We start from the raw sequence: 23,885 nt of genomic DNA on the forward strand, positions 1-23,885 counted from the left end.
CGCTGTGGCAACCCCAGATTAATAAAGGAACTAAGGCGAAAAAAAAAGAAAGAATAAATGAATTAATTAATAAATAAACTTAAAATATATTTACATTCCTTTAAAAATAACTAAATGTGTATTTACTATTAAGATTCTTTTGAAATATTTAACATTTTAGAGTCAATTAATATCGTTTACGCTTTTTTAATGGTCACATTAGAAACAAAAAAAAAAAAAACCTTTGCAACTGCATACTTATCTGAGTATTTGGTAGATTGAAGGTATAGGTTAAGGTTAGTAGAATAAAGCAGCAGGATAATGTTGATGGCACCAGTAGAGAAATAGTCTTACTGAAGTCGAATATGCAGTTTGTAAACATTCATTCATTCATTTTCCTTCAGCTTAGTCCCTTATTTATCAGGGGTTGCCATAGCAGCATAAACCACCAACTATTACGGCATCTGTTTTACACAGCGGATCCCCTTCCAGCCATAACCCAGTACTGGGAAACATCCATAAATACTCACATTCACACTCATAAGCCTACACTAAGGCCAATTTTGTTCACCCTATTTAACTATAGTGCATGTCTTTAGACTGTAGGGAACATCAGAGCACCCAGAGGAAAAACCATGTGAACACGGGAAAAACAAACTCCGCACAAAAATGCCAAATGGCCCAGCCGGAACTTGAACCAGCTAGCTTCTTGCTGTGAGAAGACAGTTCTAACCCCTAAGCCACTGTGCTCCAGTTTGTAAACATGACAACAGTAAACAAGAGACTGACCCCATTTTACACTATTGATCATTACTTCACATGCTTCAGCCTTTCACACAAAGGGTATGTCTGTGAGTATGTAACATCAATATTCTGCTCAGAGAGAAGCCAGAAAGCTGCATTAATGAGCCTCATTTTACCATAACTAACTCTAAACTACAAAGCTACCTGACTTTTTAATGCTAAATATACAGTAAACAAACATCAACATTCACCATTAAAAGTTTATAAGTGCTTTAGTGACCATTTAGCTTCTTTTGCAGTCCAATTAAAATGTCCTTAAAGGATCACTCAACTTTTTTTCCTCTTTTTTCAATGGCCTATTTTGCAACTCCTCTACCGTTGAGGTTGACCATTTTTTAATGCATTCTGCCAATTGTTTCCAGCTATTTTCCCTTTTCCGTTGGTCTTAGAACACGATAAACCTACATAAGAGTTCTGCTTTAAATAGGAAAACTATCAAAACTCTTCGATCATTTTTGAGCGAGATGCTAATGATCTAATCCAAATCACCAGCCTGATCTCATGAGAAAACATTAGTATTTTACGTTTTGCCAGTTTTGTGGCTAATTCAGTCGTATGAAATTGTACAATTTTAAAAAGCAGGCGTGGCACCTAACCCCACCCCTAAACCCATCCGTCATTGGGTGATGAGCAAATTGTACTAAATTGTACGAATTAGATCGTATGAATTCATACGAATTAGCCACTAAATCAAAAAGTTACGAATTGCCGTGAGATTGTGTTGGACTCACTGATCTACACTAAGCTAAGCTACATTAAAAGTGCTCGCACCAGACCTGACATACAAGTCTATACAAAAGTGCTCAAATACAGTAAGTGTACAACTGTACAACAAAAGTAACTGTTTAACTCGATAGGGAATTGTAAAATTAGACTTTTCTCAAAAAAGAAAATGTCTAAAGAATCTTAAAAAAAATTATATTTCTAAACTCCTTTCAGCGAGCTACTGTACTCTAAATCAATGGTTCTCAAAGTGGGGGTCGGGACCCCCCGAGGGGTCGCGGGACAATGAAGGGGGGGTCGCCTGGTGGTTTCCAATAATCTATTTATTTTTATTAAGCCATAAGAATTACCATATTTTATCCATAACCTACTGAAGAGAAAAAATATTGTCGTTTATACCATATATAGTTACTATAGTATAGCTTATAGTTATTACTTCTATTGGATTGCAACCCCTGCGGTAATTACATTGCATTAAAGACACAGCAATAGCGTCAGATGCAGCAGATTTCATAACACCTGGTTAAACTTTGTGGCCCATTTACAGCTCTCATACATTAAAAAAATTAAAAGAAGAATAGACTTTGGTCCATTGGTGTGTGTGCGCCATTTCATGCAAGGTTTCTGTATTTATAACCACCTCAGAGGATATTGGGGGTCGCGAGTCACTGGCATTGTCATTTTGGGGGTCGCGGCCTGAAAAGTTTGGGAACCCCTGCTCTAAATGGTCAGGTGGTCCAGTCTCTCGTGATCAGTTACAGCACATGTTACATTACCAAATCTGAATTTTAGTCTAAAAGATTCCAAAATTTTGGTACAGTAATGCTGTAACACTTTATTTTGATAGTTCATTGGAGTATTAGTAGACTGTCTGCCTAATATCTGCTGATACTGCTTCTTCAACAGTCATTTAACTTACTATAAGAAACTTTGCAAGTACATGTCAACTTACACTAACCCTAACCCCAACCTTACAGTCTACTTATAATCTAATGAGATTTAATTCACATGTAGATGCAATGAAACTTAAATTCAACAAACAGACCATCAAAATAAAGTGACCAGTAACACTACCATTGATCTAACCCTATTAATTTAAGCACATGAACTAGTTCTTATTCTCAACCTGTTGATGTAGCAAGCACACCACAATCAAATAGTTTATGTCTAGCTATGTTTCCATCCACCTATTTTTATGTACATTTTAGAAACACCAAGATCCGCATCTTGTAAATGCGAATAAAAACGTATGCACATAACTGAGAAGGATAAACTTTTTATTCGATTAGTAAAGATGTGCATAAAATAAGATGGAAACACTTTTACCAAACTAATTCCAGTATGCGCATTAAGTCATGTGATTTTGTTTTAAGAGATCGTGTGGTGATAAAAATCTGTGTGAATGGAAAAACCAGCAGGCTGAGCACATTGTAAAACATCTGGGGCCTAATGTATCAACGCTGCCAGGTTTCATGCTCACATTTGGATTAACTAACAATGAAATGAACGTGGGAATGTGTGCTGGTCCATGCCAACTTCATGCCAGGCGTACGTGCATTTCTTGTGTGTGTTTGTTTTATTTCCATTGGCGACTCCTAGAGGATGTTGTGCTAAACTGCACACTACAAAATGTCTTTAAGCCGTGCAATGGCAGCTGTTTAAGACAGGTTCATCTGCATGTCTAGCAGGTATATAAGGTTTTTGTACCATGCAGTTGACCAGCCAAACATTAAATCGCAACTTGCAGCGGTCGCCGGTTTTTCCAATGTAATCGGAGCGATCTAATTTGCATACGTGAATCAGAAACATTTCCATTCAATAAATGTGCAAACAACATATGATGCACAGACTTATTAATGATTCCTACTTGACTTCCTTGTGATGAAGAGTAGGCAAAATCTGATATGTAGCGGGGGAAAAAAGAAGAATGAGTTCATCAGACGTTGGATTCGAACCGAGTGCATGCTTGAACGTAATTTACGAGATACGCTACTCACGCTGTTAAAAACATGACACACTTTTACACCTATACATCGCACTATTTTATTTTTAATCCACTCAGTGCGATGTTCAGACCAAACTGTGTTAACCGCGTCCGCTAAACTCTCTCACTCTATTGTCTTTCTTTTGTTAATAATTCTGGAGGAGAAACTTGCAAATAAGGCTGTTTTTCTCCGGTGTACCTCCGAATGAAGCAGCACCTTCAAATCACATTCTGTGTTAAGTTTCTTCTTGCTTGCTTTTGCCATTGTTTTTTCTTGGGTTTTGCCAAAGTAGAGTCATTAGCATATTCATAAGGGAGCGGAGGCAGGGAGGGGTTTTGCGCTCATGCATGTTGCGCTTAGTTTCACGTTCATTTGGATGTACAAAGAGAATTATGCGTGGGATTGCGCATACGCAGTGTTTCATACATCTGAATTTTTTACATTTACAAAGCTGTAAATGTGCGTACGCAATGTTTTAGTATGATTTCAACGCAAGTCTTCCTACATGAGGCCCCAGAAATGTTGTTTTACTCATACTAAAATCCTGTAACCATTTCAACATTGTTATTATAATGTTATTATAGTGTTATTATAATATCAATATCCTCTAGAATCAAGAGTGTCTGTGCTCTGCGGCTCACGCCTTCAAATGTGACCATGCATTCATTGGATGTCAACATTGTCTTCTGAGGCACAAGTCAATAAAATCTGCAAGACTCTTAACCACAGTATTGCTTTCTATTGAAGGCTTAATCTTTCCCCCTCCTTTTTAGATTTCTGATCAAGTTATGTCAGATTTATTAATGTAGTGAATCATCTGATTTTCATTACGCAGATGTAATATTCATTAATATTAATTATTCAAATTCTTACATTCACTAAGGTGCCGCTGTTTGGGGTTGAATAATAGTCAACCTGCAGGCTGCATTCTGCTCATAGGGCTGCGAGAAAATAAATACATAAAAAGAGTGAAGCTGCGGCAAAAAAAAGGCTACGAGTCAAATAAATAAATAAATTTAAAAAGAGTGACTGCTAAGAGTGCAAGCAGCTAGTGAAACCGGCACTCGTGGCCAAAAAAAACGGACCGGCCCACCGGGAATTCTCATGGTCCTCCCGATTAGCCAATCCAGGCCTGGCATTAGCCCTTTTTCACACAAAGCAAGCATAAAAACTTTTTTTTATTAAAAATTTGTCATTTCCACCTTTCATTTCCAATGTAATACTTTAAAATGTGCATTGACACAGGGTAAAGGAAAAACATCACATGTCCAATTTAGACTTATCAGAAAAATGTCACCAAAATGAACAAAAATATCCTACAAATTCAAAGTAATGGGTTAAGAATTGCCCCTGCACAGCTAAACCAAATCTATCATGACTGTTGCTATTACAGCAAAGTGTGACAATTTAACAAATAAAGTGTCAATTTGCAGCATTACATTTGGATTTTTTTTACATTGCTTTGAATATTAACAAATCACTCTAGTTTCTGTAAAGCTAATAAACCCAAAGGCCAATCAGAGGCATTAAGATAATCACCACAGCGACATGCGACATGTTCACAAGCACCCAATGAAGTGACTTCCCCATGCTGATGCTCGGTTTGAACTGCAGCAGATCGTCTTGACCATGTTTACATGCCTAAAAGCATTGAGTTGCTGCCATGTGATTGGCTGATCAGAAATTTGCCATAACGAGCAGTTGGACAGATGTACCTAATAAAGTGGCCAGTGAATGTATACTGTATGACAAGGGGAAAGAATTTACAATTGTGAAATTAAATGTTGCAGTTGACCTTTCAATTTTTTATTCTATGATAGAACTTTCTGCAAGAAACGGCAGTTTCTCTCAGCCTGTAAAAAAATACACTGTTCTTCCCATAACGTCAAAATCACATTGTTGTTTCAATGTTAAAAAGCCTGGGATTTGTATTTCTGAGATGTGCTTCAGATATGAGCATCTTTGTCCTGTCTGATGGAGAGCAATTCCTGACATTATCAGACAGAGGTGCAGAAAAACCACAACTCAATTCCCACGTCTTTTTAAAGACAGAGAGAGGGGAAAAAAACATACCTGACAACGTTTAGACATATTTTATGCTGAAAACAGGGCACCCGCAGTGTGCACCCACACTAGGAGACTTTTTATATCCAGCAGAAAGCTTGGCTGGAGAGCTTAACAACCTGCAGAAACCAACAACACCAGGGAGGTGCAGGTCCAAGATGTGGAGGCACAGAAATGTCACATCAATGGTAAATCCCTGCTTTACCGCACCTACACATTTTCACAGCACAGCACAAAATGCTATTGTTATTTTACAGCAGTGAAATTCATAAGCATCATTTTACAAGGCAGGAGAAGAGAGGAGAAAATTGACTTTATACTCAACCTCGGTTTTAAGTATATAGTTTGGATGTTAAAAAATATTATTTGATTTGTTTTTTAGAATTGTTATTACAGCAATTATTAAGACCTTGATGTATTTGTAGGAATAGTGTTATATTTAAAGTGTTATGTTTGCATGTGTTTAGGAATATTTCATCAAGATAATTTATTTTAAATCCTCACGTTAATCATTCATTTTCCTTTGGCTTAGTCTCTATTTCAGAAGTCGCCACAGTGGAATGAACTGCAGAGGATGCCTTTCCAGCCACAACCCAGCACTGGGAAACACCTATACACTCTTGCATTCACATCCACACATACACTACGGACAATTTAGCTTTTTCAGATCACCTATAGCGCATTGTTCGGGAGAGCGGAGCACCCAGAAGAAACCCACACAAACACGGGGAAAACATGCACACTCCACACAAAAATACCAACTGACCCAGCCAGGACTTGAACTAGCAACCTTCTTGCTGTAAGGTGATAGTGCTAACCACAAAGCCACAGTGCCACCTTGATGTCAAACAAAAAGGTCTATGGACAATGTTTATAATAATTTTAACAACTATTATTAATTGATGCTTACTTTTAGAAATTGCATATGGGTAAACTATTCCTTTTCAAACGTTGCAGTGCCTAAAATGTTCACTCAGCAATTTCATGCTCATCTAAATGTATTAAAAGCATTTTAGTTTAAATCCAGAATTTGATAGTAGAATTAGACATTAATTAGACTAATTTATATAAAGGTATTGATGAATTATTTATCGATACAAAAAACTAATTATCTTATTAGAAGCAACTAATTAAAGGCCACACTGTAAAAAATAGCTGTAAATTAGCAGTTTCTTCTTTGTTTAGTTTTTGTCTTTTAATTTTCACTGTTTATTTTTGCTTTTGAATTACATTATGGGACCTTGATCTTTCTTCCATTAACCTTTTACCTTGAAAAGTTGGAAAAAGTGACTTTTATTACCATTTTTAATAGTTTATTGTCTGGGTTGGTGTTGTATATTACACTACAAAAACCTTGTAATAAACTGCCGTACATTTTCTGTTTTTTACATATTTCTCTATATATTATTTATTATACATTAACTTATTATAAAGTTAAGAATAAAGTTGAATTTTCAACATCAAAAGTCGACAGAGAAGAGATCAAGAAACAAATTCACAACCACAGATAAAAGGAAATCACGAAATACAGAAACTGTTAATAGACAGTTATTTTTTTTAAGTGCAATACAGTATAATCAAATATAATGGGAAAAAATCAGCTTAAAAAATCCAGTTACCACTGTACATTGAGCTACTACTTCAAATTTACATAACAGAGACATTTTAAGAGCCTCAATCTGATTTGTCACAATCCCACAATGCAACAGTGCTGCATGCTAAGTGCTGCTGAAACCACAGCCAACAGCAAAAACATATCTGGAAAACAATCAGACATCCTACTGAACACTTGTTACTGAACAGGTAAAACCACATCTTTTCAATAACATCCCTAAGGACTTAACCGTTCATTAAATGCTTTACATAAACAAGCACACAGACAAGTTCCCCGCAGTCTTAAATATAAACCCATTCTCATTTACTCACAGTCATATTATCACAGAATAATGTTAAACACAAACACTGAAATTCGATCATTTTTCTTTTTAGATTTAAGGTAATTAGGTTCAGTTTGTTCACATTAGTTAAGCACATTAAATCACATGAACTAACAAAGAACGATACTACTAAATAATAATTATCTTATAATGTTTTGTTTAATACAAAAAATGTGCATTTATAAATTGTAAGTTGTAGCTATTTTTTTTATATGTGTATTTATCAATTAAACAGATTAATAAATGTTATGGCACTGTAAAAAAGCACTCTCTATATACCCCTATGTACATTTCTGGAGAGCATCAAATACATCCCAGTAGCTATTTTTTTGCAGTTTTTGTTTTCGCGAAACCACTAGAGGCCACTGTGTCCTCCCTTTGAGATTTCAAATTTCTCTCGGGAGTGCCATTTACACCTGCATGTCTCGCGTAAATCCACCAGAGGCCAATGTTGACTGACTGATTGACCGATCAGCTGACCCACCATCCTCCTTCCCAAAACCCAAACGACAGTGTTTTGTTTAAAAAAAAAAGCACCACTTGACCTGGCCACCCACTTCACAAAACCCAACCGACAGTGTTTTCAAAAGCTATCAAGAAAAAGAAAGTCTGATTTTTTCCACGTTTTCAGATTTTACCATATTCTAACTCTGTTACTCACTTGTTTATTATATTTTTTGGCTTTTGGAGCTGTTCTTCATCAGACTTAAATCCCATTGCCGTGGTCAACTCCTATTCATGTCGCAAAAAGCTGTTATGCGCTAAAAGACACGGCGTCATACCCCTCCGTAGTGTTAATTTTAAAGACAAAATGCAGCCATACTTACTTCTGGCTACATACTTTGTGATCTCCAGAAATGTATATAGGGCTACGTTATAAGAATGAGACTATGTTGAAAAAATACTGTTATTTCATGCTGTCCTAACAAAAATCGATGTATTTAACTTAATGTTTTTACAAATTTAGGTGGATTGAACAAAAAACTAATAAATCCCAACCCCACCCCCAAAAATATAATAATTATGTTGCTTCAACTTATTTCAAATAAGTAGTTTAAACAAGCAGCAAAAGTCATTTTTGTTTATCATGTAAAAAAACAAGCCCTCATTGTAAAGAGTTGTACTTCAGAAGCACTCAAACACAGCATGAAACCTGTGTCAAACGTAAATAAACAAACTGTACATCATCAAATAAAATGATATTTATTACTGAAAATGCGATACAAACTCCTCAGGCGAGATCGTGGCTCCTATTCTCCCTGGTTGCTAACAATAAACAATAAACTTAAGCATTCATTAACAATATTTTGTTAAATACGACGTTTACTACTTTATATTTTAAATTAAAGTAATACTGTAACTGTTAACTCTCTGACACAAATAGTAAACAACTGTATTTTTAACTATTTGTAGTTACTAAACATTAACAGATTATTAAATGTTACAAAATATGTTAAGGCATTAACCAACGTTAACAAAGAAGACCTTATTGCAAAGTGTTTTACTTCAGAAGGACTCGACACACCATGAAACCTGTGCCGAACTTAAATAAACAAACTGTACATCGTTAAATAAAACGTAATTCGATACTGAAAATGTGATATAAACTGCTGAGGCCAGATTGCGGCTCCTTTTCTGCTTGGTTGCTAACACACTAACTTCTGGAAAGGAACACACACACACATACACACACACACACATTTGTACAGCTTTCTTTATGGGGACTTCCCATAGCTGTAATGGTGTTTTTACTGTTCAGACTGTCTCTTCTATCCCCCATCCCAAACTTCATGGGAAACAGTTTGTATTTTGACTACTAATACTAGTAATACTTAATTCTGAGTGCTTTCAAATGCTATAACTTAATTAATACTTAATTTTTCTCATCTGATCAAAATAAATGTTGTACATTTACTGTTATTGATATACTTATGGGGACATTTGGTCCTCATAATGTATGCAATACAAGGTACGCACTCATACTCTGAATACATTTCACATCACAATCATTTCTGAATTAATTTTGTTCATTTGATCAAAAAAATTGTCAAAAATTTACTGATATTGCTATACTTATGGGGACATTTGGTCCTCATAATGCATGCATACACACATACTCTCAATACATTTTACATCACAATCATTTCCGAGTTTATTTATATCTGTTTTATCCCTTCTTTTTTTTATTACAATGCACAAGATTTCCATCTTCATAAAAAGTTACTAGACTCAACAAAACCCACAATTTAACTCTAAGGATGTCCCTTTTTCTCAGATGTAGCTAATATCTGTGCTCAAATTCTGCAATGTAAGCATAATCAGTAACACACAAGCATTGCGTTTTACCTTCCGAGATGGGGCAGGTGAGCACCTGAGCGCTATAGGAGCTGAGCGGAGCCACACGAGCCGAGTGTTTCTTCATTCTCTCCTCTTTCCTTAAGAGTCCTGAGATTTTAGAAGTATTTGTGTTTGAGCGGCACGGCTCAACTCCTCCGGCAAACCCACTTCATCCCCACGCGCATCTTCTCCTGTCACTCCCACAGACTCTTTCTTGTTCCTCTTGATATATCGCTGCTGTTACTGCGCTCTTTCTGCCCCCTGACAAACTTACTTCTGTTCTCTCGCACGGCTCACACACACACTCTCAGCATGGCGCACACAATGGTACATCGTAGATGTTGCGCTGTCATGCTGCTATCCTGCGTCTCATAGAAAGACTGAGCTTCAAGTGTGTGTGGAAAGCAATCATCCCCTTCATATCATTCTCTCTCTCTCTCTCTCTCTCTCTCTCTCTCTCTCTCTCTCTCTCTTTAGCTCTGTCTCCGCCTCTTCTCTGAGTATCCTTTGCTGTGTTTGGAAGGTAACCAAGCAGCTCAGGCTAATTATGCTGCATTGGCCCTGCTCCCCTTTTCCTCTGTTTTACTGCTCCAAACCGATGTTTTCTTGGAGGTTGACACATTTCTTGGATTAATACAGGCAGGATGATAAGGATGCGTGATTTAGTAGAGTGGAAAAGTGTTTCTTGGGTTCTCTGTTCTTGTCCAATCATGGTATTTCTTTCTTTCATCAGCTCTCCACTTGAAGGCCCTTCACTGCTCACTTTAGCTGAGGTCTTGTCTTGCCATCTGAGTCTCTGTTTAGCATTATGCTAATAAAGCTGAGTACAGAGCCTTGGGGGGACGCCATGAAAAAGTACCGCTTCTTAACATGCTGTGCCTTTTCTGGATTGAACAATTCAACCCCTCTTCTTCACATTCTCCTCTCAGTGTGTCAGAAGTCTTGGACCAGTACTTTTGTTTAGTTTTGATTTAGATTTTTGAGAGTTGGGTTGCACGGTTGCTTAGTGGTTCGCACTTACAGCAAGATCATGGCAGGTTCGAGTCCCGGCTCGGGATTTTTCCCACAGTCCAAAGACATGCGCTATAGGTTAAAAAAATTAACCAAATTGGACCTAGAGTATGTGTGGAAGGGCATCCTCTGTGTAAAAAATACGCTGGAATAGTTGGCGGTTCATTCCGCTGTGGTGACCCCTGATAAATAAGGGACTTCAAAGGAAATTGAATGAATTTTAAGAGATATTCAGAGGTGTAAAACCTCTTTTACATCTTTTACTTGCCTCTTAGTTGTTTTATTATTGCTGTCTAATACCGTGGAACACAAAAAGAGATTTTTGAAGAATCCTAATGCTGTACTTTTGATATTTTTTGTACTTTTGATATTCTTTTGATATAATACTATGCGAGGAGACATTGAGCATAACAGGTATGACGTTGTTTCAAGATGGACAACTGAAGGAGCGATGTGCAGGGTTGTCAGAGCTGCTATTTTCCAAACAACAACCTTTTCATGATAGGGTTATATAGTTTTTTTTTTTCCCTTAATATAAAAACCGTCATATAAATAAGGCTTTTTGGTTTACTTGTGCTATCGTTGATCTTTGTCTTTCACATCATTCTGTCGAGGGACTACAGATGAAAATTACTCTTAATGTCTCTAAATATATTAATGAAATGAAAACAGATTTGTTAATTCTCTGAGAAATGTGGTCAGAATACTGTATGCTTTAGTCTTATGGAAAATTGCAGCTTTAACATTTCACGAAATCTCTCATTTTGTGTCCTTTGGAAAAAAAAAAGAAAAACAGGTTTAGAATATCATAAACAATAACAGAAGTCTTCTTTTCTTGTAAACTGTCCCATAAAATGTACTTTATTAAGTGAGCTGACTGTACTGAGATTTTATCGGACTTAAGGGAGTCTTCAGATGTAACTCTGGTTTCGAGTAGACCTTTAGCAGGTCTGCCTGGTCAAAGCGGAGTCCATTACAAGCTGCCCTTGTCTGCGGTTTTCATGGCCTTGCATTTAATACGTCTCAATGATGCTCGTTCCAGTGGCCTCAGTTGTGCACTTGATTAGCGATTCACCCACACACGCCTACATCTGTTTCTTCTCCATCACACACACCACATCACATATACATAAAGCCTTCCGCCTCTCATTCATTTATGCCGGCTTTATTTAACACCACGAACACAAACAGGCACGGCTAATAGTAACACATTGCGGCGCTCTGCATACTTCTGTGCTCAAATGAAGCTTGGTTGCTTAGCCAGCACTCATTACACTGGCAAATCTGTGGAAGAGTCAGATTTCTCGGATGGGCTCAAAAAGTGTCACCCAAACAGCATACTGTGCCAGGGTTGGCATTGTTTTTTCCTGCATTGTATGAGTCTCAGCAGTTTTGTCTTATTCCCTAAAACGTAGATGTGTCTTCAAAAACGAATCCTAATGTTACAGAATGAAATATTAACATGTTGCATGGTAATAATGTGTATTGGCGCAGTGGGTAGCATGATCAGCAAGAAGGTCGCTGGGTCGAGGCTCGGCTGGATCAGTTTGGCATTTCTATGTGGAGTTTGCATGTTCTCCCCTTGTTCATGTGGGTTTTCTACTGGTGCTCCGGTTTCCCCAACAGTCCAAAGACATGCGGTACAGGTGAATTAAGTAATCTAAATTGTTTGTAGTGTATGTGTGTGTAATGAGTATGTGTATGGATGTTTCCTAGTGATAGGTTGTAGCTGGAAGGGCATCCGCTGCGTAAAACATGGGCTGGATATGTTGCCGGTTCATTCTGCTGTGGTGACCCCAGATTGATAAAGAGATTACACTGAAAAGAAAATGAATGAATGAATGTTGGAAAAAGCAGTTTCCCCCAACATTTTTCAGAATATCTTATTTTGTGTTTTGTGAAAGAAATTCCTAAAATAATATGGTGAAGAAATTTTTATTTTTGGGTGAACAGTCCCTTTAAATAAAGCTGCTGTAAAGTATTATTATGCAATCATATTGTATTTACTTGTGGAGATCTGAACTTGATGGACTGAACATGCTAAAAGACTTTTAGATAGACTGAATATTGTTAAAGAATGCAGAGCTACAAAGTGATGCCCACCTATTACATCATCATCATAGACCAAATAGTAGGGGTGTAACGATACACTCAGCTCACGATACGATGTGTATCACGATATAATGTTTACGATTCGATATGTATCACGATATTTGGAATAAAAATTAAAAAAATTAAACTGAAATGCAAATTTTACCAAGTAAACTATTTTTTTAAGTATTTCTGTTGTTTCAACTTATTAAACGGAACCTTCTTTAAGAAAATAAATTAAACAGGCCTGTCTCTGGAAAATAAAACAATTTAAAAACTTCTTAAAAAATATTATTGAAATGACAGAGACAAAATTAAGGAACAATTTAAGTAAAGGTGCAAAAAAAATAAGCTTTCTACTCAATTGAATTTAACAGTAAGAGCTTAAGGCTTTGCTTGGTCACTTGCGTTTTTTGTGTGTGCAAAAAAAATAAACATTTCTAGGTATTTAATTCATATTTAATTAAATTCATTTAGAGATATCTCTAATTACAATTGTGACTAGTCAAAACTCATTTAGAGATATCTGCAAATATTTTTCAATGGAAGTCAATGGAGGAATATGACTAGTCATGATATATTTGCAGATATCTCCAATCTGATTTCGTACTAGTACAATTGTAATTGCAGATATCTCTAATTGTCATTCTGACTAGTCGAATTATAATAATGACTAGTCAAAATATAATTAGAGATATCTCTAAATATATTTATGGATAGTCAGAACAAGAGTTTAAATGCTAAAACGGCTTGCCATACGCGCGCGTCTTTCATAGTCCGCCCTCACGGTCAGCTCACGTCATGTGTGATTTTGCGGCCGCCAATACATCATTATATGAAAACAGAATGATATTTTAGGGTGAATTGTACCTTATAAATACAGTCTGTGACTCTTTCAACACCATTAGAAGGTTTCCATGTCGCTGTGCAAAGTATGTAAATCACTGTGAAGACGTTAAAACTTAGGATGTTTGACCCAGTATGCGTGACAAAAAGCGGACGAGTCTAAAGCAATGACTGTACAACCGAAATGTTGCCAGACGTCTGATTTTGAGAGGATGAGCCATCCTCTATTTCAGCTCCACTCATCTTGGTCTGCTAACATTACTGCTGCTGCAATCTGAACTCACGTGCGACAGCAGGTGGAACGTAGCTCACGTGCAAACAGCTCAACTAATAAGAGAAAACGGTTGTCATATCGTAATCAAATCGCCATAACGCCACGAAGCATATTGTGACATTTTTGCATCGCAATAATTTGTACAACGATAAATCGTTACACCCCTACCAAATAGTAATTCAAAAGTAAAAAAAAAAAACTATTTAAATGTGTTCCTAAAAATTAGCTTTTTGCAAAGTTGTTTCACTTAGGTTTGAGTCCGGCAAAGCATGGTTCCACAAAAGAGATTAAAGTAATGTAAAATCAAGGTAAAATTATATGGTTGTGGTGCACTTTTCTCTTTTGCTTGCTTTTGTAAAGACTATTGCTTGAGTTTAGGCATGGGTTTAGTTTAGTGGTACAATAAGCCCTGCCTTCTCATACATGTGTACATGTAGGACTTGTATCTGAAACATACAACAAATTGTACCCTAGGCAACACATTTCAGATTCTCAAAAATGTAAACAGCACCCTCTAGTGGATTTGTCATCTGAAACATGCAATGAAATGTACCCGGAGGAATGTAATTTATACGTTTCACAAACATTTAGACACAGATCCTTAATTACAGAAGGGAAGACTGAGAGTAGCTTGACATTTAACTCATAATTAGCTTGATGACAAAAGGTTCGTTGGGACAAAAATACACTGATAGTTGACTGTAAAAACTTTAATCTTTTGAATCAGTATTTTCACAGTAGGCCACAATTAATTTGCAGATTTGGCTTATTATTGTGTCTGGATCATTGCAACTGCAATCTTTTTATGAATGTAACATCACTTCTCTAATTTTAGTTAATTAAATCTTACTATTTCAGTTTAGTTTTAAAACTATTGAACAGTCTTTCCACATCCACAAAATCCACATACTATACAACTCATTCTGTTCAGTCAACTGAGTTTGCATTCAATCATGTATTCATCAATATCTTTCCTGTGTTTGCATCTCTTCACACTCATAAAACATAAACCCCAGCAGTGCATGAAGAGAGAGAGAGAAATCTCAATAAACAGATTCATATTTCCGCAGCCCAAGTGTAAGCTTATATTACACATTCACACATTTCCGATGATGGATTTTATGCTAACAGTGCGTATATCTTGTGATGCCAAAAAGAAAATAAAACCATGACTTTTTTAAATGACCTAACTTTTCTCTTGCTTATATATAATTAATATGCTGCAGTCACTAAATGATCATTTACTTTACCGAGTGAAAGACCTCATGTGTAGAAAATGGAAAAGCACATAAACCGATTAATGCTCTCATTTTTTTTAAGCCTCTCTTTTTTAAATGGACACCTGCCAATTGAGAAGCCTGTTGTTTTTCGTCCCAGTGCCCTCCTCCTTTTTGCATTCTGCCATAGCAACGCCTGGACCCTTGTGTTCAACCTTGGACACTGGCATCACGGCCTCATTCAGCACCTTTGTCATTCAGATCAGTGCCATGTTCCTCCACCATTGTCCACAGACCTGCTGCGTCCTTTATGCACGTCTATTAGCGCTGCACCCACACGCTATGAGTGTTACACACTTCAGGAGCGATTCGTCAAAACACTGCACAAGACTTATGAGTGCTGATGAGCTGCGGGATTTGGATAAACATGAACTTTTGCATCTTTACTGCTTTAGATCAGGGGTTCCCAAACTATTCAGCTTGTGACCCCCAAACTAACAATGCCAGTGACTCGCGACCCCCAATTTCCTTTAAGGTGGTTATAAATACAAAAACCTTTCTTGCAATGGCGCACACACCTATAGACCCAAGTTTATTCTTCGTTACATTTTTTAATGTATGTCAGTGCTGTAAATGTGCCAGAAAGTTTAACCTGGTATTACAAAATCAGTCTGCTGCATCTGACGCTATTGCTGTGTCTTTAATATAATGTAATTAACTAATTAAAATAATAACTATAACCTACTAAAGTTACTATATACAGTAGTATATAGTAACTTAACAACTATTTTTTAGTAGGTTATGGATAAAAATATGGTAATTCTTATGGTTAATAAAAATAAATAGATTTTTGGAAATCACCAGACGACCCCCCCCACTTCATTGCCCTGTGACCCCCACTTTGAGAACCACTGCTTTAAGATGACTAGTTAATGTTGGAAAACAAATTCTAAAAGGTCAGAGGTATCTGGTATTTTCTTCTTACAAATATGTCAACAACTCTGTAAAAAGCAAAGTTATAATGATAAGAAAATATTTTTAAATATCGAATAATTATAAGGACATATTTAGTCATTACTAGAAGAGATGTCAAAATTTTGACTAACTGACTTAAGTTTTAATGATACAGTACAAAAGTTATAAGCAAAAAAGATGAAATTGTAAGATTATAAAATTTAAAGATAACGTTATCAAAAAAAAAAAGGAAGGAGGAAATATCAGAAAAAAAAAACAATAACCATAAGATAAAAAAATTTAAATCATGAGATTTTTTAGATTAATAAAAAAAATTAAATGGGCAAAAACTTTCAAAAATGATATGATAAATAATAATTTTGAAAATTATAAGACAATTATAGACAAAATATTTAGAGATAAAGTACAATATTGTCATACTAAGTAATAGTGACATATAAATACAACTATGAGAGTCTAAATTACGCAATACTAAATTCTGTTTATGAGATAAAAAGACAATTATGAAAATACTGCAGTCAAAGTTATAAGTAATAATCATGAGATGATTGGAGGAAAAATACATATTTATGGAATTAAATGTCTAAATATGAGTTTAATTATAATTATGACAATATTTCAAAACATTCTGACTCTCAAAGTAATTTTTATAAAATAAAAGTGAGACACTGCAGCACAATATATCATTTCAGCATCGATATCACAATGTGTGTGTCCGCAATATAGTCATATTGCAGGATATGCAATGTTAAGGTGGGATTATAGAAGATCAACAATTGAGAATACTGTACATGAGATTTGTGGAGTCATATAACCATAACAGAGTGAAACATTTTAATTTGCAAGTGCTTTTTAGACTTTTTAAGAAGAGTAAAGCATTCGGGCACAATAACGTACAGCATTTGTAACACTAATGAAGGATAATTTGACTGAATAATACAATGAAGCCTATGAAGTGTTATTTTTATACCTGAATACTGGTTGACTCTACAAAAACCATAAAGCACTGTTGGACTTTTTCCCCTTGCTCTATTGTAATTACTCTTGCTTGCAATTTGTTTATTATTTTTATACATGATTCATTTAAGCATTTATTTCCCCAAATGGAGCTATTGAAGCCATCTAGTGAAATTGTGGTCACATTGCAATATATATTGCAGAAAAACAAAATATTGCAATGTCAGATTTTTCTAATATCATTAGTAGATTAGCCCTACACTGCATCATAAAACAATATGATCAGCAAGTTATGAAAACAAGCTTTAATGTTACCTTAACTTAAATTATAAAAGTTAAAGTTAATTATATTTCAATATTTTTTATATCATATATGATTTTTTAAATCATAATCAACTTTAAGCTATAAATAATTTAAATTGTTTTAAGACAGTTTGGTCAGAAATTATTAGTAAAGTTAATGTATGTTAAACTAAATCAGAATTATGTTTTGATTTAATAACCATTATCTTTCTACCCTATACTCTATAAAATAAATTGTTCATAATTAGTACTTTTTGGTCCTTGATGATTTGCAACAGAATTTATTATTATTAATTTTTAATATGGCAGAAACAGGTTTTCATAAACAACTCAATTTGCCAACATCAAACCTTCAGTATATTAGTCTCCAAAGCATCTTTTTGATTTTGACCTAATTGTGTTCAGGTTTATTTCAGCTATTAAAGGAATAGTTTATTCCTTTTTTTTTTTTTTATTAGAATATGCAAAAAGGTACATAAATTGGGATCATACAAATACAAAAAACATCAACAAAAAAACATAACAAAACAACAATAAAAAAAAACAAACAAAAAAAAACAATATAGTCAGGTACTGTTAGGTGTGTGTGTGTGTGTGTGTGTGTGTGTGTGTGTGTGTGTGTGTGTGTGTGTGTGTGTGTGTCCATGTAAAGGTAACTTGGTGGAAGGTCAGATTACATACATTAGGAACAATGTTAGCCAATAAATGAATCTAGTCTCGCAGATATAAGTAAAACAGATATAGAAGAAACCAGTCAGAGTTAGGGAGTAACAACTATGTTTAGTAATGTATAATAGAAATAATGACAGTAAAAAGAAAGAAAGGACAACAGTAATAATAAATGACAATGATAATAAATCACAAGTACTACCCTAACTACTACTACTGCAGAAAGTTACTTATATTACAATTATTAACTACTATTGCTGCTACTACAATCACAACCACAACTATTACTACTATAATGTCTACTACTGCTGATACTACCACAACAATGACTATCACTACTGATACTACAGCGTCTGCTACAACTAATACAACTTCTACTACTACTACTACTACTACCGCAATCACTGCTACTACAACATCTACATCAACGACATCTACTACTGGTACTGCTACACCAACAACGATTACTACTGCTACAACGACATTTTTACTACTTCTGCTACCACTATAACAACGACATCAACTACTACAGGAACTAATACTTCAATAATCACAATTACGATCGATACTACTACAATGACTACTACTACTACTACACCAACAACGACTACTACTACTACTGCTACAACGACACCTTTACTACTTCTGCTACCACTATACCAACGACATCAACTACTACAGGAACTACTACTTCAAAATACAATTACAATCGATACTACTACGATGACTACTGCTACAACTACTACTACTACTACAACAACAACAACAATTACTGCAACCTTATTAATGATAATCGTATTAATACTTATATTAATGATAATGAAAAGATAACAGGAGGACAGGTCAGAACAGTGATAATATTAATGATAACAATGATAATATTAATGATAACAAGGGATAGTTTATTCCTAAATTAACATTCTGTCATCAGTTACTTACCTTTCTTTTTTTTTTTAATTTAATTAATTTAATAATAAAATAATTTAATTATTTAATATTTAAACACTTTCCTACTATGGATGACAATAGCTACCAGCTTCTAACATTCTTCAATACATCTTCTTTTGTGTTAAACAGAAGATAGAAACTTATAAAGTTTTGGTAACATTTTAGAGTGAGTAAATACTAATAGTGAGTTTTAATTTTTATTTTTGGGTGAACGATCCCTTTAAACTCTGGTTATAGATGGTGGTGTATTAGATGAATTACTTTACTGGCTCATAACAACAATGAAAACAAAAAATGTAGATTTAGGGTGCACAAATAGGAATGTGAACTGATACTGTAGCTTTTTCCAGGATTAGGCCTCTTCAGGACCATTGGGAAATGAGAAGAGTGACACCTTGCGGCCAAGAGAAAGAGCAACTCTTTAGCTCAAACAACGCTGCTAAGGTAACCATAACTAAACATTTATTGTGTGTGTGTGTGTGTGTGTGTGTGTGTGTGTGTGTGTGTGTGTGTGTGTGTCCACAAGTTTAGCAAGAACAGTACATTTTGACCTTGAGGGGACATTTCTTTGGTCTCCAAGAGAAAAATGGCCCATAAATCACAGAGAACCAAGTAATTTGAATATGTAAAAATGCAGAATGTTTCCTCTGTGGGCTGGTTTTGGGTGGGATACTCTGTAAACTTTACAGAGTAAAGTATAAAATCATTATGTCTACGGGAGTCCCCAAAAAGACAGCTGCACAAGTGTGTGTTTGTGTGTAATAGTCTAAAAACATAGATCCTTACTATATTAGCTTGAATTAAGAGGATACTTTAAAAAACTGGAAATTCTGTCATTATCTGTTATCATTATGTCACCTTTAGTTCCAAAGTTTGACTTTCTTTCTTCTTTTGAACACAAAAATATAAATTTTAAAGAAAACTTGACAACTGTTACTTCCAAAGTAGTTGTTTCTTCTACTATGGATGTTTTCAGATTTCCTCAAAATATTCCATAAAGGTATTACAGTAAATAGTGAGTAAATTGTCATTTTTGGGGTAACCAATAGTCATATGTCCAATGACCAGACGGGGGCAGTGCAGGAGTGGACAAAGTATTCCTGCAGTTTTGAGCTGATCTTGCAATATTTGAACACTGTTTCTTGCGATTACAAACAGCATCAGAGATTCAGAGGCTAAAACTGATTTCGAGGTTTTGAATGTTTAAGACGACATTCAGTGACCCAGAAAAACAAACACCATGCACTATATCTTATATAATAACTGCCAAAAATATCAATAACTGTAAGTGAAGTGTACAGGGACGGCCAAAAAGTTTGGAAATGCCTCAGGGAAAGTGGAATTTTGGACAACATCTGCATAAAGCCTTATTATTCTGTGATGAATTCATGCATTAATGAGACAGTACAGATTATGCACACAATGTATTGTATAAAAATATTCAGAAACTTGAAAATACCAAAGATACTTCTAAATCAAATCTAAACTGTATTCATATTGTGTGCTAACCTTGACTAGCTCAAGAGAAAGGAAACCTGTTTATTCAGTAATCAGGCATACAATAGGCATGACTGTGTTGAATACTAGATTGATTTTAACATGCCATTAAAAAGAAAATCATTATTGCTGCTCTTTAATAATCTTACATTATCTCAACATTTATGCCAAGACTGATAAAGATTTATGCGGATATTGTCTAAAAGCATATTTTGCCTGGGGTATTTCCAAACCTGCAGGAAACAGAATGTCAAAACAAATCAGTTATAAAGGTTTATTTCCACATGTCGCACAGCTTGTGTAAACACTATTAGAATTCATTCACTACAAACTATGTAATAATATTTCTGGCTGTTCACACTGCATTTGCGACGCACAAATCTGTTTATTAAGATGAACATTTTAATTCAGGATTCAGCAAAATATACATTTGTTTTCTGAAAGTAAACTACTGTGAAACTGATAATTTTGTGCTATTTGTTGAGTGTATATTATTAACAGATGAAAATATTTTTCAGATATGCATTTTAATATAACAGTACTGTGAGCGCTGTGCTTAAACAACAAACATATTTCAAGTGATAAGACACAAAAAAATATAAGGAATTATTAAAAGGCCCCACATGAGAATATCAGACCTCAAAAAACCCAAATGTGATTCAAATCTTATGAGAGTGTGTAGTAACATCTCTAAAAGTTCAAATGCTCTAAAGCTCTAATGCACTTCACTTTTATAGGTAAATAGCTGAGTTTAACCATTTTTATACAATCATCAAATTTTCAGCTCTGACAGAAGTACTTTTAGATTAGCTTAGAACATTGAGGGCCCTATCATACACCCAACGCAATAATGTGCAAGACGTTTATTGTGCAATTTGTTGCTATTTTCAGACCAGTGCAACAGTATTTTTCATGTTTTGCGACACGTTGTTTAAATAGCAAATCTATTTGCGCCACTTTGCAGAGCAGAGGTGGGCAAACTACGGCCCGCGGGCCATATGCAGCCCGCTGAACACTTTCATCCGGCCCGCGAGGGAGTTTAAAAAATGCTGCTTCTGAGTAACAGTTTGGTTTCAGAATTAGTAAATTAATGATATATTAATTTACTATATATAAACAATACAAGTGAACGCCATTTGATGGCAGTATTGCACGCGGTACAGTAAGTGCAACCAGTAGAACACACTCTCGAGTATTAAAATGCACACGACCATTAATGACTGAAAATGAGTCAGGCAAAAAAAAAAATTTAAAAAACGACTTAGAATGTCGTGTGTTTAAGGAAGAATGGGCAACAAAATACTTCTTCGCCAATATCAGACAAATAGAGATAGGTCTAATATGGCCAGAAAGTATTGCTGTTTTTAAGGAATACAACCTCAGAGTCAGATCACACCGAACGTGCATTTACGTTCCAAAAACGCGAGGTGCACCGCACTGCGGTTTGTTGAAAAGAAAAAAAGGAGCACAGTGCGCTTTTTAATGTCGTTAGTCAACGATTGAATCAGGTATTTTGCGAGAGTGTTGCTGTTGATATTAGTGTTGCCACAGCCATATTCCCCTGCAGCCCAAGACCGGGTACTCACTGAAGCTAACCAGAGCTGAGCCAGGTCAGTACTAGGGTTGGGTACCGAAACCTGGTGCCATTATAGCACCGGTACCTTGGTAACCGGTATGTACCGGTATTAAATCAGCGTATGAATTTTGGTGCCTAATTTCGGTGGTGCGGCAAGAACTTAAGGGGTGCATGAAAAAGGCACACATACAGTAGGTGTTGTGTCACAGCATCACTAAACATTTTATTCTTAACAACTTTGAGGAATACGGACAGGCGATATCAGGCAATTGTTACTGTTGCTAGGGAACAGACGCACGCAACGCGCGCAGTACAGCGTATTTAGCCTGGTTTTCCAGCGGTTTTCTGTGAGCGAGAGATTAACACGCATGATCGCGTTCATCCAATTTGCTTAAACTAAGCATTCTAAAGCGTATTTTACAAGTAAGGATTCTTATATAGCAACTGTCTTTACAAAAGTTGCGTGTAAGGGGGAAACATGTCAAACTTAATGACACATGATTTGAGGGCGCAAAGGCAGAGCCTCTCTCGCGTGCTTTAGGTCGTGACTCACGAGCAATAGCTCCCTCGGGCACTCGCTTATGCTTGTTCCCTGTTTTTGCGGCACTTGCTATCTCTGTGACGGTGCTGCGCGCATCAGGTCCCTGCATTCGGCAGAAGTTGTCGCCCAAATTGACACAGGTAATAAAAAGATTAAACTTAAGTCATGTTTATGTTGTTTATGTTTCAATAACGATTTTAACACTGTTAATATAGGAAGTCCTATAAACTGTAGGCCTGTTAAGGTTTACAGGTGCAACAATGTGCCTTGATGTACTTGAATGTTAGAGTATGTGTTCTCCTACACCAGTATAACATTAGTTGTCAAATAAATGAACAAGGAAGATTATTTTGAGTTTGTGTATTGCTGTACATCCTTTGTGTATTAAGCAATGTGTAAGCGAGGTGCACAACTAACGGGCTCGGCGCTGGACTTTAGACCTCCTCTCAGCTGGTCTATTGAACAGTGTATTTTAGTTCCTCAAAATAGCAACACGCAAAGAGCCTTAACACGCCTCTTTTTTAGACCAGAACGCCTTTGGGCGCACATATGAGCGCAAATGCATTTGCTATTTAAACAACGTGCAAAACGTCAAAATGACTCTTGCGCCGAGCTAAAACTAGCAAACAACAATTGCGTCGCACCTTGAGCCTCATTGCGCCAGGTGTATGATAGGGCTCAATAGTTTTAATAACTCATTTCTAATAACTGATTTAATTTATCTTTACCATGATGAAAGTTACTAATATTTTACTAGATATTTTTCAAGATACAAGTATTCAGCTTAAAGTGACATTTAAAGGCTTAATTAGGTCTACTGGGGAGGTTTGGGTAATTTGGCAAGTCATTGTATAACGCTGGTTTGTTCTGTAGAATATCAAAAAATATAGCTTAAAGGGGCTCATCATTTTGACCTTAAAATGATTTTTAAAAAGTTAAAAGCTGCTTTTATTCTAGCCAAAATAAAACAAATAAGACTTTTTCCAGAGGAAAGAATATTATCAGACATATTGTAAAAATTTCCCTTCTCTGTTAAACATAATTTGGGAAATATTTCATTCATTCATTCATTTTTTATGTCAGCTTAGTCCCTTTATTAATCCGGGGTCGCCACAGCGGAATGAACTGCAAACTTATCCAGCAGTTTTTTT

At 35.6% G+C, this 23,885-nt stretch overlaps 1 protein-coding gene across 6 annotated transcripts in view; it reads right to left on the bottom strand.

Moving 5' to 3' along the window:
* The window catches only part of slc35f4 (solute carrier family 35 member F4), an 83,663-nt gene that overhangs the window by 48,582 nt on the left and 11,196 nt on the right, over positions 1-23,885 (bottom strand). For 3 of the 6 annotated variants that reach the window (XR_012393007.1, XM_009293259.4, XM_073927749.1), the window contains exon 1: positions 9,839-10,222. The exons of the other annotated variants lie outside the window; for them this stretch is intronic. Coding sequence is in view for 2 of the 3 variants with exons in the window: in XM_009293259.4 (XP_009291534.1) it covers positions 9,839-9,914 (76 nt within the window). In the remaining variant the exon portion in view is untranslated. Of the gene's footprint in view, positions 1-9,838; positions 10,223-23,885 lie in introns of those variants that run through there. 6 annotated transcript variants of the gene reach the window in all.

This window comes from Danio rerio, chromosome 17 (assembly GCF_049306965.1).
Source record: "Danio rerio strain Tuebingen ecotype United States chromosome 17, GRCz12tu, whole genome shotgun sequence".
Lineage (NCBI taxonomy): Eukaryota > Metazoa > Chordata > Actinopteri > Cypriniformes > Danionidae > Danio > Danio rerio.